Genomic DNA, 13,030 nt, shown 5'->3' with positions numbered 1-13,030 from the left:
TCTCCACTATCTTGCACAATCTCGGTACTATTCCGATCACCTGAGCCTAACTTGACCGTCGGAGTGTATACGATCGCGGCACCCCCGTTGGTCCTGGCCGTATGCATCTGACCGTCTGTTGATTGTGCGCAGAGAGAAATACGTGGAGTGATTATCGATTGGCCATGTGATGGGTGTCCAAGATCAACAATTCTTATCTAAATCAATATTTTAGTCTCTAGTGTGGCTTTTAATCTAACAGCGAAGATATTTTTGTCTAAAAGCGCACTTATTGTTACTAGAAATTTAGTCTTTATGAGGTCAGTTTCGTTCTCGAACTAATGTACAAGATACCCACGTTAAGTGTAAGCACTATAATTATGTTTTAAGACGAAATTTTCCTAGATCCAAATTCATTTTCTAAAATCAAATTCGGATTTTGCTTGGTAGAGAATAAGGAAATCGAGCCGGCGCGTGGACAAGTGAAGGAAAAGTGAAGGCTGAGCGTGGGTACTCGTGTTAAACTACAAGAAATACAGCCTGCGTGGCATCGAAACGATTAGGTGTTTTCTACTTGCAGGTGTTGGCCACACGCCCCTCTTTTCAATACATCGTCTCTCTCAAATCTTAATCCAACAAAGAATTCTCAGAATCCAAATTTTGACGAAAACACGGACTCCTCTCCTCTTTCTAATATGTAAGTAATGACATAAATTTTTCTTGAAATATCTCTTGGCGATTTTTTAATTTTTTGGGGTTCAATTATAAAGTCTTTATTTGGATGAATTACCTCGTGGGTTTCTCTATGGATGGAATTTTGATTTAGAATGTAAAGATGGAAAGTTAATGTGAAAACAGAGTTTTTGTAATATGACATGACATATGAGCAAAGAGGTTTGATTTTTGTTGAATGAATAGCATCAATCAATCAATGGATCCCGTTTTCTTTTTCTTGATATTTCGTTTTTATTTTCATTAAATAGAAATTAATATTTGGGCCCTAAAATTTGTAATATAGCTCCATGTACTACTCTTTCTGTCTCTCTCAACCTCAAGAGTCAGTTTTAGATTGAAAAATTATCAGTTCCTCGAATTTTGGTTGGGCGGATGGAGAGTGGAATGGGGGTGTGGATAGCAAGTCATAACTTGTAGTTCTTAATGCTTGATGTTAAAATAGCAGCTTTTTTGGATGTCTATTTATGTTGAAAGATATAATTTAAATAAATAAGTTTGTCTTTTTTAGCGGTCGATTTTGTTGAAGATATAAATCAAAGTTTGTCATCACTGTAAATGCTCAAGCTATGTAGAGTGGTTCAAAATGGTATAAAGCTTTTGATGAAGAAATGGATTTAGCTTGCTTCTGTCGCTGTGTGTTAAAGACATAAATTTTATAATAAGTTTGTGCACTGTCTAAAAGCTCGAGCTTTTAAATGAGATGGTTCAAAATATACTAGTTAGACCTTTACGTTTCCCTTTTCTCTGATTTCTTTGAAAACAAACAGTGCTGATGAATAAATGGTTTGTTAATTGCCAAAATTTATTGGTTTGAGATGTGTCATTTTTCGCAGGGCACAAGGTGATAGCGAATTGCAAATGAATTCAGGGATTGCTCCTGTAGCTAAGTCTGGCATGGCAGTGGAGAAATCACCAAGTCGGTCAGTACTTTAACACTCCTCTTAGTGAATGTTTCAAGTGTTTGTACTTGTCAGAACCCAATATTTTGGTTATATAGAATTTGTTGTAGTGATAGCTATTAATGGCCATTGTCGTACTTTCGTTGTTCTTTGTGTGATTATGACACTCTTAGTTTTGCAGTGTCTTTAAATAACAAATTGCTTGTAACTAAAATTAGGGGCTTTCAGCTGTTTGCTTTTACATGATTCTAGAATCTTTATTTGCACCATTTCTTTATTCGACTGGTGCAGTGTTGGCTCTGACAGAAATACTTGGGGAAGCGAAAAATGATTATTCATCACCACATATTTCTTCCTCCGAAACTTCTTGCTTTATGATAAATTTCCAATAGTCATTTCATCTGGACAAAATATCTTCCAATCATTTTATACCTGTACTTATTTTTTTGCACGACCTACATGGTAGATTGATGTTACTGATTTGGAGGGTTGGTATAGTTTTGATGATTTTGTATGTCATTTTTGTTCGTTCATTGCATTTATTTTCCAAATGGAAGAACAGTCTTTTGATGCTGTTTGATGCGTAAACAATTTTTTTTTTTTTTTTTTTTCATTTTGTTTTATTGCTGAGAGTCTGAGACTAAATCTCCCTGTTGACAGTGTGCATTCTAGCAAGAAAAAGCAAGGGCAAGTTCCTAAAAGAATCCACAAGGCTGAGAGAGAGAAAATGAAACGTGAACATTTGAATGACCTCTTTCTTGCTTTGGCTAATTCTTTAGGTAATTAGTTCAAGCAATTATTATTATTATTCCCTTTCACATCTGAAGTAGAAAAATTGCATATCATCATATAAGCCAGTATTCCAGATATCTGATGTGAAAACTTGATGTCTTCAATGACTTTGGTCTTGCAGAACTATCAGATCAGAACAATGGTAAGGCCTTTTTATTGAATGAAGCCAGTCGAGTGGTGACCGAAACACTAGTTCAGATCAAGTCTCTTAAAAGGGAAAATGCTGGTTTATTGTCTGAGTCTCAGTATGTAAGTCCATTGGCATTCAGTTGCTGTAGACAAACCATTTATTAAAAGATAGTGTTTAACTTCATACACCTTATTTTACAAGAATTACTCATTATTTTACTCTCTCTTTCCTTTAACCTATAATTTCTTTATGTTAGATTACTATGGAGAAGAAGGAGCTGCAAGATGAAAATTCTGCTTTAGAGGCTCAAATCGAGAACTTGCAGAGTGAGCTGAAGGCACGTGTTTCTGAGTCACAACTCGACTTGAACATGGCCCCTCCTGAATGTAATCTCCAAGAAGTTGCATCAGATAATGATCAGCCCAGACTTCCTTCCATTCAACCTGGACAGCAGCAAGTACAAACTGTAAGTCCATTATATATTTTACCCGTCTGCTCAAATATTCAAGCATATGTGGAGCCCAGCATTGATCAACTTGCATTGAAGCCTAGCAAACCACACGCTCGATATCCTACTCCAGCCGACACATGGCCATCCCAACTTCTTGAAAAGCAGCCCGAGTTAGGGAAGGAAATTTAACAAAGTAATAGAAATAACGACGGATGTTAAACAGTAAGGCATTAAAGATGCAAAGCTGTGTGAATTTGACTGATATATGTAATTAGTCTGCTGCAAAATGTTTCTTGCAACTTTGTTTTAGGCATTCATACTCATTTTGACAACAATAAATTGTTTATCAGTATAAAAAGTTATTTTATGTATCAATCCTTACATCTCCTACTACTGGTGTGGTAACAGCTAGTTTTGGTATGTTGGGAGATATCATTATTGCTGAACCCAATTCCTATATTGCATTTGTGGGTAAAAGAGTAATTGAACAAATATTGACTAAAACAGTACCTGAAGGTTCACAAGCGGCTGAATATTTATTCCAGAAGGGCTTATTTGACCTAATTGTACCACGTAATCCTTTAAAAAGCGTTCTGAGTGAGTTATTTAAGTTTCATGCTTTCTTTCCTTTGAATTAAAATTCAATCAATTAGAGCACACAAAATTTGTAGCAAACAAGTAGTTAGTTTATAAGAATCAAAGTGTGTGTGTGTGTGTATATATATATATATTATTTTTTTTGACAATAAATGATAAGTTGAGAAGATTTGGGACATCAAATGAAAAAAAATCATATAAATACAATATATGTAATCATTTGCAAATCACATATCATTAAGTTCTTAATTTGTATCTATTGAAATGATCCATTGTAGTAAACTATGTTTATAATGTCAAAAAGAGTAACACTATTTCTACTCACAAGTTGTAAACAACCATTTATGTGACAATCGGATAATTGACACAATCTTCAATGAAGTTGGAATATATTTTAATTCATCGAAGAATGTAACAAGATTAGTACCACAATATCAAAAAAGTTGAAATGCATTTTGATTCATTGAACAATGTTGTTTTGTAACAATTGTACTTCAATTTTGTTCAATCTAATAACTAAACCTTTTGTAAAATAATAATAATAATAATTCCATTGAATAACTCCATCTAATTCATTAGATAGACTTATGTAAACTGATTATATATAGTAGCGATCTCCATCACTTAATACAATTAAGTTGTTCTTATTTCATATCACTAATTAGCAATTACATGTGATAACCATTATTTATTGAATTTCATAATATTGATTATCATTAATGAAATTGAACAAAGTTACCATAGTTGAAATCAAACTAAAATGTAATTTCCAAATTTAAAGTACCCTATTGTAATCATAATAAAGTATACTTACCAATTGAACAAAATTGAATCAATTACGTGATTGACACTAAATAAAATTATAGTTACCGCAAATATAATTTACTAATATTTTACTTGTAATTTTGACTATTTCATTAATTATGAGACAGTAAAAAGATAAAAACAAATAAAAAACAAACAAATGGTTTTTAACCAGTGCTAGAGTTGCAAGTTGGTCTCTGACTTGTTAATAAAAAAAAAAAAGGTTAAGTTGATAGTCAACATTTGATTATTAACTTACTATTTTCAAAGGTTGAGATCTGACTTGCTATTTTAAAAAGGGCGAGGATCAACTTGTTACTCAAGCAATAGGTTGGGGACTATTGGAATAAAATTTTGGACGTGCCAATTTGTTAACTAATTAGTTAATTCACTACTAAGCTCAATATACATTAACTGCTTTTTGGTTATTCTTCCCGCCTTCCGTCGATCAAAACTGCTGTCTTTCTCTCTACATTCTTGCGTATGCTCCAATTTTATGCGTTCGATTGAATTGCTGTAACAAGAAATTGATATGGGGAATGAGAAGCCAAACATCGCTTCTCGCTTCAATTCCTCGCAGCCACTGGCGGAGGTGGAGGCCTTGGAAGGTGGCGCCAATACCATACTGACGGACGTGGAAAGCAGCGAAATTGCAGAATCCATTTCGTCCTCGAATGATTCAGTCAAGATCGAGTGCAAGAAAGCCCTTGCTGCTCTGCGCCAAGGGAACCACGAGAAGTCCCTACAGTTGATGAAGGATTTGTGCTTAAAACATGAGAATTCGGCCGTGGTTCACTATTTCATGGGGACTGTTTTTGTTAGGATAGCCTCGACTATTAACGACCCGAATGACAAACAGCAGTGTTTGAAGAAGGCGTTAGAGAGTGCAAGGAAGTCGGTAACATTGTTACCGGATTCTTTTGAATCCATAATTCTTTATGCGAATTTGTTGTTTGAGACTGCAAATGAGGGGGACTATCAGGAGGTGGAGCAAGAGTGCGAGAGGGCATTGGCAGTTGCATTCCAGTTTCGTCAGGAGCTTATCAAATCAGAGGCTCGAGTTGTCCGGTTCCAAAATGAGGTACAGTCTTTGATTCAGAAATTAACTACTGCAAGGGAAGTCCATGAAAATATTTCCGCACCCAAGGCTGCAATTGACCCCGTGCAAAATGATGAAGGGTCGATGGTTCAGGATTTAAATACTGAAACTGAGTGCCATGAGAAGATTTCCACACCCAAGGCTGCTATCGATCCCGTGCAAAATGAAGAAGGGTGTTCGATTCCAAAGTCTAACATTGCAGCAATTTCGACTAGGATAAAGAATCTGGGCAATGAAGATGAAAAGTTGCCAATGAGGGTCCATGAGTACACAACGGAAATGACATCAGCATCTAACATAGCGCCGATGCAAAATGATGAAGGGTCCATGGTTCAGGATTTAAATACTGCAAATGAGTGCCATGAGAAGATTTCCACACCTAAGGCTGCTATTGATCCCGTGCAAAATGAAGAAGGGTCTTTGATTCTAAAGTCTAATGTTGCATCCATTTTGACTGGGATGAAGGATCTGAGCAATGAAGAAGAGAAGTTGCCATTGAGGGTCCATGAGGACCTAATGGAAATGACATCAGTATCTAAAATAGGGCCGATGCAAAATGATGAAGTGTCCATGGTTCAGGATTTAAATACTGCTACTGAGTGCCATGAGAAGGTTTCCACATCCAAGGTTGCTATTGATCCCATGCAAAATGAAGAAGGGTCTTTGAGTCCAAAGTCTGACGTTGCATCCATTTCGACTGGGATGAAGAATCTGGGCACTGAAGAGGAGAAGTTGCCAATGAGGGTCCATGAGGACCTAATGGAAATGACATCAGTATCTAAACTAGGCCTGATGCAAAATGATGAAGGGTCTATGGTTCAGGATTCAAAAACTGCAACTGAGTGCCATGAGAAGGTTTCCACTCCTAAGGCTGCTATTGATCCCGTGCAAAATGAAGAAGGGTCTTCGATTCCAAAGTCTGACGTTACATCCATTTCGACTGGGATGAAGAATCTGGGCATTGAAGAGGAGAATTTGACAATGAGGGTACATGAGGACCCAATAGAAATGACATCAGAATCTACAAAAGCACCGAATGAGATTAAAAATGCAACTGAGGCTCCTGAGGATGTTCGGAAGGAGATGATTGTGTTGAAGGCAGCTGTTGCTCTGCTTCTGAACAGTAACAATAATGATGGTAATAAGGGGTTGGATTCTGGTTTAGGGATGGGGAAGAAAGTGAAAGAAAGAAGGAAAAGTGAGAATACGAGGAGAAACATTTCTTCGGCTGAGATAAGGGACTTTGTTAGGTCTTATTGGAACTCACTGGACTTGGATAAGAAGAAAGAGCTGCTTAAAGTTAGGATTTCTGATCTCAAAACATATTATAGTTTGTCAAAGGAAGGGTCAGTGAGTAAGGTGCTTGATGATGCTTTATCTTTTGGGAAAGACAATAGGGTATGGAAGTTTTGGCAGTGCTGTAGCTGCAATGCAAAATTTGCCAATGCAGATTCACATAGGCAGCATGTAAAGAAGGAGCATATGTGGACTTTGTTGCCCAAATTGCAATCGATTATACCAGAGATGGTGGATAATGAGTGGACGGAGATGCTTCTTAGTTGTTCCTGGAAACCATTGGATTTAAAGGCTGCAATTAAAATGCTTGAAGAACAGTCAAAATTTGAGGAACCTAATTTTCTTGATGAATCAGACCCAAGAAACGATGAAGACGATTCCAGCGAATGCTTTGTGGAACCTCACTTCAATGAATATGAAGGAGATTCATCACCTGTGAAGAGCAAATTGGGAGATAACTGCCGTGGTAGAACACAGGAGTCAGAAAATGTTAAGTGGATGGATAGCAGTGAAGATCGAGCCCGTAAGAAAAGTTTCCTTGACCTAAGCTGGCCTTCAAGTGATGATTCAGAATGCGCATGCCTTCTGGAAATAATCCATGTCACATTTGAACTATTTATCAAACTCAACTATCTTGCCAAAAGTCATCTTAGCATGGTTATACACTTTGCCGTTCAAAATCTACAGGGTCTTGCTGATGGTTCTCATCTTCTTAACTTCAATATGGACCAAACACCTCTGTGTATCTGCTTTCTGGGTGCTCCCCATCTTCGGAAAATAGTTTTTTATTTGAAAATGATTTTTCATGGCATTTTTTCTAGTGAAACTGATAAATATTCTGATAAAAGTAATTCGATGGATGATTCAATCAGTTGTGCTCAAGTTGTAGACACTATGGAAGAGATGAATTTTGCTCTAGATGATTTAGTTTTGGTGCTTGAGCGTTTCCTTCCCTGCAAGCTCAATTCTCCATTGTGTGCTGATGCTGCTAATGATGATTCTAGTTCAGCAACTTCGCCTTGCATCTCTTATGAGAAAAACGATGTTGTGATTGATTCAGACGCATTACTTTCCTGGATATTTACAGGCCCTCCAAATGGGGAACTATTGGGATCCTGGGCATGTGCAAGGGAAGAGAAAGCACAACAAGGTAAGGAAATTCTTGAGTTTTATGAGAGGGAATTTAAGGACCTACAGGGCTTATGTGAGAAAAAATATGAGGGTTTAAATAATGAGGAGGCATTGCGGGCAGTGAACAATCTCTGTTGCAAAGAGAGAATTAAAAGAGAGCACGCTGTCCCTCAAAGTTATGACTCTGTCCTGAGGAAGAGACGGGAAGATCTTATTAGAAGTGATGATGGGGTTACCTTTATCAACAATAGGTTTGAACTGCATGTTATAGAAAATATTTTAACGGGTGTAGAATCTGGTAAAGTTGACGATGGGAGACCAAAAGACCATTTGCATCAGGTGGACACCTGCATAGAAATTGCAATAGAGAGACAGAAAGAAAAAGCTTCTGTTGAGGTTGGCCGTTGGATCTAGTCTTTTATCCATTTGTTATTAGGACCAAACTATGTCCACATTTTTATTATATTTCTAGTTTTTACAGCTCTGTCATACTGATGCAATGATTCTGCGAGTTCTTGATTGGATGCAGCAGTTGGAAGTTAAGCTTGACTCTGCATCTGCCCATGATTTCAGATCAATTTTGGTGCCTCTAGTGAAATCATATTTGCGAGTTAGTACACGGCACCGTGCCTTCTTGTAAATATTCCCTAAACTTTTCTTGCTTCCTTTTACAGTTGAACTACAGTTTCTCTTGTTCACATTTTTTCAGGCACATTTAGAGGCTATGGCAGAGAAAGATGCCACAAAGAAATCTGATGCGGCAAGAGAAGTACTTTTAGCAGAACTTGCTGTTGATTCTGAACAGAGTTTTTGTGGAAGATTGGATAATTCAAAACATATGAATAAGAGGATGAAGGATAAGAAAAAGAGCAAGAAGAGAATGAGAAACAAGGATTCAAAGGTTTAAAATTCTATTGGTTTTTTAGTTTAGATAAGAACTGTATGATAACACACTCATCATTTGGAGAATTTTTTGGGAAGTGTTTATACATAGCTGAAATTATAAATAGATAAAAATGAGTGTTGGATAAATTGTAGTACTTGTGGGTCCCTTGAAATGTATGAATTAAAAGTGACTTGAGTGTTAATAAATATTTTATAAACATGAGAAAAACATTTGTTTAGTCTGATTATTACTTTTACAGGCCATTGATGAAAATCAGCTGCACAGGATATGCAGTCAGTCATCTGAACAGATGTATGTCTCTTTTACCAGAAAGCCTATATGTGTTCATGTTCTCCATTTAATTCATCTAAACGCATTTGCAAAATATGTTGTATGCCTGGTATCACTGCAGATCACATGTAAGTGCCCCGGATGGGGATGATCATGATGCTGAAGAATATAAACATAGAATCAAACTTGAATTTGAGGAAAGAAAACTTGAAGAAACTTTGGAATATGAAAGAGAAATTGAATATGAGGCAAAACAGAAGCATCACATTGAGCAACCTGTGTTTTCAGAAAAAGAAATTGATGAAGTTGGTCAACTGAGATCTAAGCACACTTTCGATGGGGATGGAGGTTTGTACATTACTTCTTTCCAACTAATGGTGTTATCCCAATTTGATTTTTCGAAGCTTCTTGTTTTGTAATCTTTATTTACCTAAAATTCAATTTGCATTTGAATGTTGAAACAGTCAAGTATTGATCAGGGAAACCATAGCACAACAGAGAGAACTAAAAACATTTGAAAAATGCATTATTCTGTTCAGATCATCGTATTTAATATTCACAGACTTAATTATGTATATGAACTGGCACATAGAGAGTCACAAAGAATACGAAAGACTCTTTATTTACCTGGACTATACTCGATTCAGTTTACAACTCCTCCCTTCATTATAAGATCGTATTCAGCCTAATTAAGACTATCAAGTTCCTGTAGGAATTTGTTGTCTGACTTTATCCAAAATCTGAAGTGCTGGTATGTTGTCCAACTGCTTGTGTCCTCTTATTAGTTTACACGAAATGTATAAAGACACAACTCCTAACAATATTTAACAATTCTAGAATATATTGTAACTACGAAAAGAATACAAAATATAGGCCCTATTTGAGCCTCATTTTTTCCTCATTAAAATGAAAAATATGTCCGTTATCCATCACCTCAAACCACCATATTTGACTTTTTATCTCTTGTGTAGGGTCTACAACGGTTATATTTTTCATTCTCATTTTTACAACAATGTGGCTCAAACGGGGGTTCAGAAATATAGATTTTTGTTTCCTTAAGCAGATGAAGTTACTTTGTTGATTCTCTCAACATTGTATTCGATATTTTACATCAGACACATACCATGCATATTGAATATTGCCTTTCATGTGGACTTCAGCATTGCAACAAAGGAAGCTTCTGGAAATGGGTGAATTGGACTATTCATCACATGAACTCATAGCCGATGGAATTAATGTAATGGATACATTCCCTGGTCTGAAAAACGAACTAGGTGAATATAATTGCTTTCTCAATGTCATAATACAGGTTGGTATTAGAGAACATGCTTTTCTTCATTGTTTCTAAAGATTTTTTTTCCTCTGTGTATTGTTTTCTTTTCTAGTAATAATTTTCCTTGGGCCTAAGATATTTAATCATTTTTGGAATTCAGTCCTTATGGCACTTAAGATGGTTTCGAGATGAAATTTTGAGATCATCATCTGGACATGTTCGTGTTGGTGATCCTTGTGTTACTTGTGCTTTGTATGATATCTTCATTTCTCTGAGCAAGCCACCTAAAGATACTCGAAGAGAAGCTGTCGCTCCTACATCGTTGAGGGTTGCTCTGAGCAACCTGTTTCCTAATAGTAAATTCTTCCAGGAGGTAAATCACACAACTTCTGCATCGATTTTTTTATCAATTTTAGTATACCACAATTATTGTAATCTGAATAATTTCCTCAACATATTGTAATCTGAATTATTTCTAAATCCAGGGACAGATGAATGATGCTTCTGAAGTACTGGGGGTAATACTTGATTGTCTTCATCGATCATTCCCTTGTGAACCTGTAGTACGGGTGGGCGCCTTAGAATGTGTGGGTGTATCCTGTATTGCACATTCTCTTTTTGGATTGGACATACTTGAAAGAATGAAATGTGACGATTGCGGTTTGGAGTCTAGACATCAAAAGTACAAATCATATTTTCATAATATCAATGCCAGAGCTCTCAGAATAATGAAGGCATGTTTTTTTAGATGATAGTTTTTCTATTAATGGTTCAAGTTGCTTGATTCATGAAATGTGGTTGCTAAAATATATTTGTATTTACCACTTTAGGACATGTGCCCGAAAACCTCCTTTGATGAGCTTTTGTACGTAGTTGAGGTTATTCACCAGTTACCTTGTGATCCAGAGGTTGGCGGCTGTGGAAAGCTCAACTACATTCAACTTGTTCTCTCTGCTCAACCATATTTTTTCACAACTGGTAAACTTCTCGTAACATTTTATATTTATCTATTCATTTCTTTAATTCTGTGTGTGCTTGAATGGATCTGTGTGTTGTAAACTGATCACCACTCTACTTGGATCGCATGAGATTCTGAATTTGATACATGGCTTTTCATTTGGTAGTTCTGGGTTGGCAGAATTCTTGTGAAAGTGTTGATGACATAACGAAAACATTAGCAGCCTTGACTACTGAGATTAATATCAGTTTGCTTTATCGTGGTCTTGACCGAAAAAGCAGACATTGCTTGGTTTCCGTGGTAAGATTCCTCGAGTCTTTTTCTATGTAATATCTGTTTTCAGTATTTTGCTATTATGAAACTTTCCAAGTGAGATAGGAGTTTTCTTGTTGTGCATTAGAGGTCATTTTTAAAGCAGTCTATTGATTTGTACTGAATCAGAGAAGGAAAAATTGTAAATAACTATGCATAACTACCTTTGTAGGGACTGATATCGGTTTTCCTGAAAGCACGAGGACATTGAATTGATTTATTTTTATTTTTTTCCCGGTGAATTACAGTAATCTATCCTAATTGCAAATAAAAAACCAATGGCCTGGTTGTTCAAATTTCGAGTATAAGCCACTCATCTTTGTTTCAGTTAGCTTCATGGTTTTTGGGGGTGGCTTCCATATTTTATAAATCAAACAATCCAATGGTTTCTCCTATTCGCCTTCCTTTTTCAGAGTTACAATAAGATGGTTAGAAACTAGTATAGTTAAATGATTTTTGGGATAAAAGGAAAATAAAGCTTTCTTTCAACTACTACTACCCCGTATTTTAGGACAAGCATTTTAACTCAATGTGTAGTTTATGATCACATCACATTATTGTAGCATCTTTTCGATTTATTCAGCCTTCTAATATCATATTTTGTCCTCTTTTGTCAAACCTGAACTCTAAGAACATTGACCTTTAGAGCAACACAGTTCTGTACATATATGTCATCTTATTTTTGACACAGATTTGCATATTTAGGTTTGCTTTTATGGACGGCATTACTGCTGTTTTGCATACAAGCACGAACATAAAAAGTGGATCATGTACGACGACGAAACTGTAAAGGTAAGACTGCCTTCTACAGTCTGTATTCATTCGTTTTCTGGTTTGTAGTTTTATCTATAATTACTATGTGATGTCTAGGAAATTGGAGGCTGGAATGATGTTGTTATCACGTGTGAAAGAGGGCACCTGCAACCACAGGTCCTCCTTTTTGAAGCTGTAAGCTAGTGCTTAAAACAGATTTGAATTGCACGCTGAATATATGCAGTCGAGCACCGGCTGTGCAGGTTTTTAGCTAATATTGCAACTATACATTCTGTATTACAATGTTATTATGAATGCAAGAATTGTACATAAATTGAGAGTTTTGTTGCATATTGAAGAGAAATAAGAGCAATTGCGTGTAAGAAAGGAGTTGAGTTTATGATGTCTTCTACTTATATATTCTTTCATTGTTTCCAGGGGGAAACCATGCATAAATCTGATAAAAGTCCCCCTCTTCTACTACTGCGGCTTGCAGTACTATCTTCCAACTTTGTTGATGAAGTTGAGTAGAAATCACTACTACACAAGATGAATTGGTGGCGAGAGGGGAGGGGAAGAGATGAGATTTGACAGTCATTTGAATAACAAAATTGGACAGCAAATCTCAACTCATGGGAAATCTC

At 36.3% G+C, this 13,030-nt stretch overlaps 2 protein-coding genes across 2 annotated transcripts; both read left to right on the top strand.

The window, feature by feature from the left end:
- Positions 1–335: 335 nt before the first annotated feature.
- Positions 336–3,372, top strand: LOC111371310 (transcription factor bHLH47-like). Its single transcript, XM_022993219.1, has 5 exons — positions 336–676; positions 1,548–1,634; positions 2,274–2,392; positions 2,527–2,654; positions 2,792–3,372. Coding segments are annotated over exons 1-5 (720 nt in total). The 5' UTR covers positions 336–674; the 3' UTR covers positions 3,176–3,372.
- Positions 3,373–4,831: 1,459 nt separating this feature from the next.
- Positions 4,832–12,786, top strand: LOC111371309. Its single transcript, XM_022993218.1, has 12 exons — positions 4,832–8,309; positions 8,395–8,523; positions 8,623–8,814; positions 9,059–9,111; positions 9,212–9,438; positions 10,251–10,399; positions 10,524–10,736; positions 10,849–11,097; positions 11,194–11,341; positions 11,488–11,621; positions 12,339–12,425; positions 12,504–12,786. Exons 1-12 carry the CDS (start codon positions 4,920–4,922, stop codon positions 12,588–12,590), a joined length of 5,058 nt encoding a protein of 1,685 aa, XP_022848986.1. The 5' UTR covers positions 4,832–4,919; the 3' UTR covers positions 12,591–12,786.
- Positions 12,787–13,030: the final 244 nt, after the last annotated feature.

Source organism: Olea europaea, chromosome 22 (genome assembly GCF_002742605.1).
Source record: "Olea europaea var. sylvestris chromosome 22, O_europaea_v1, whole genome shotgun sequence".
Lineage (NCBI taxonomy): Eukaryota > Viridiplantae > Streptophyta > Magnoliopsida > Lamiales > Oleaceae > Olea > Olea europaea.
Note: the sequence above shows the minus strand (reverse complement) of the source record. Positions and strands in the feature narration are given on the sequence as shown.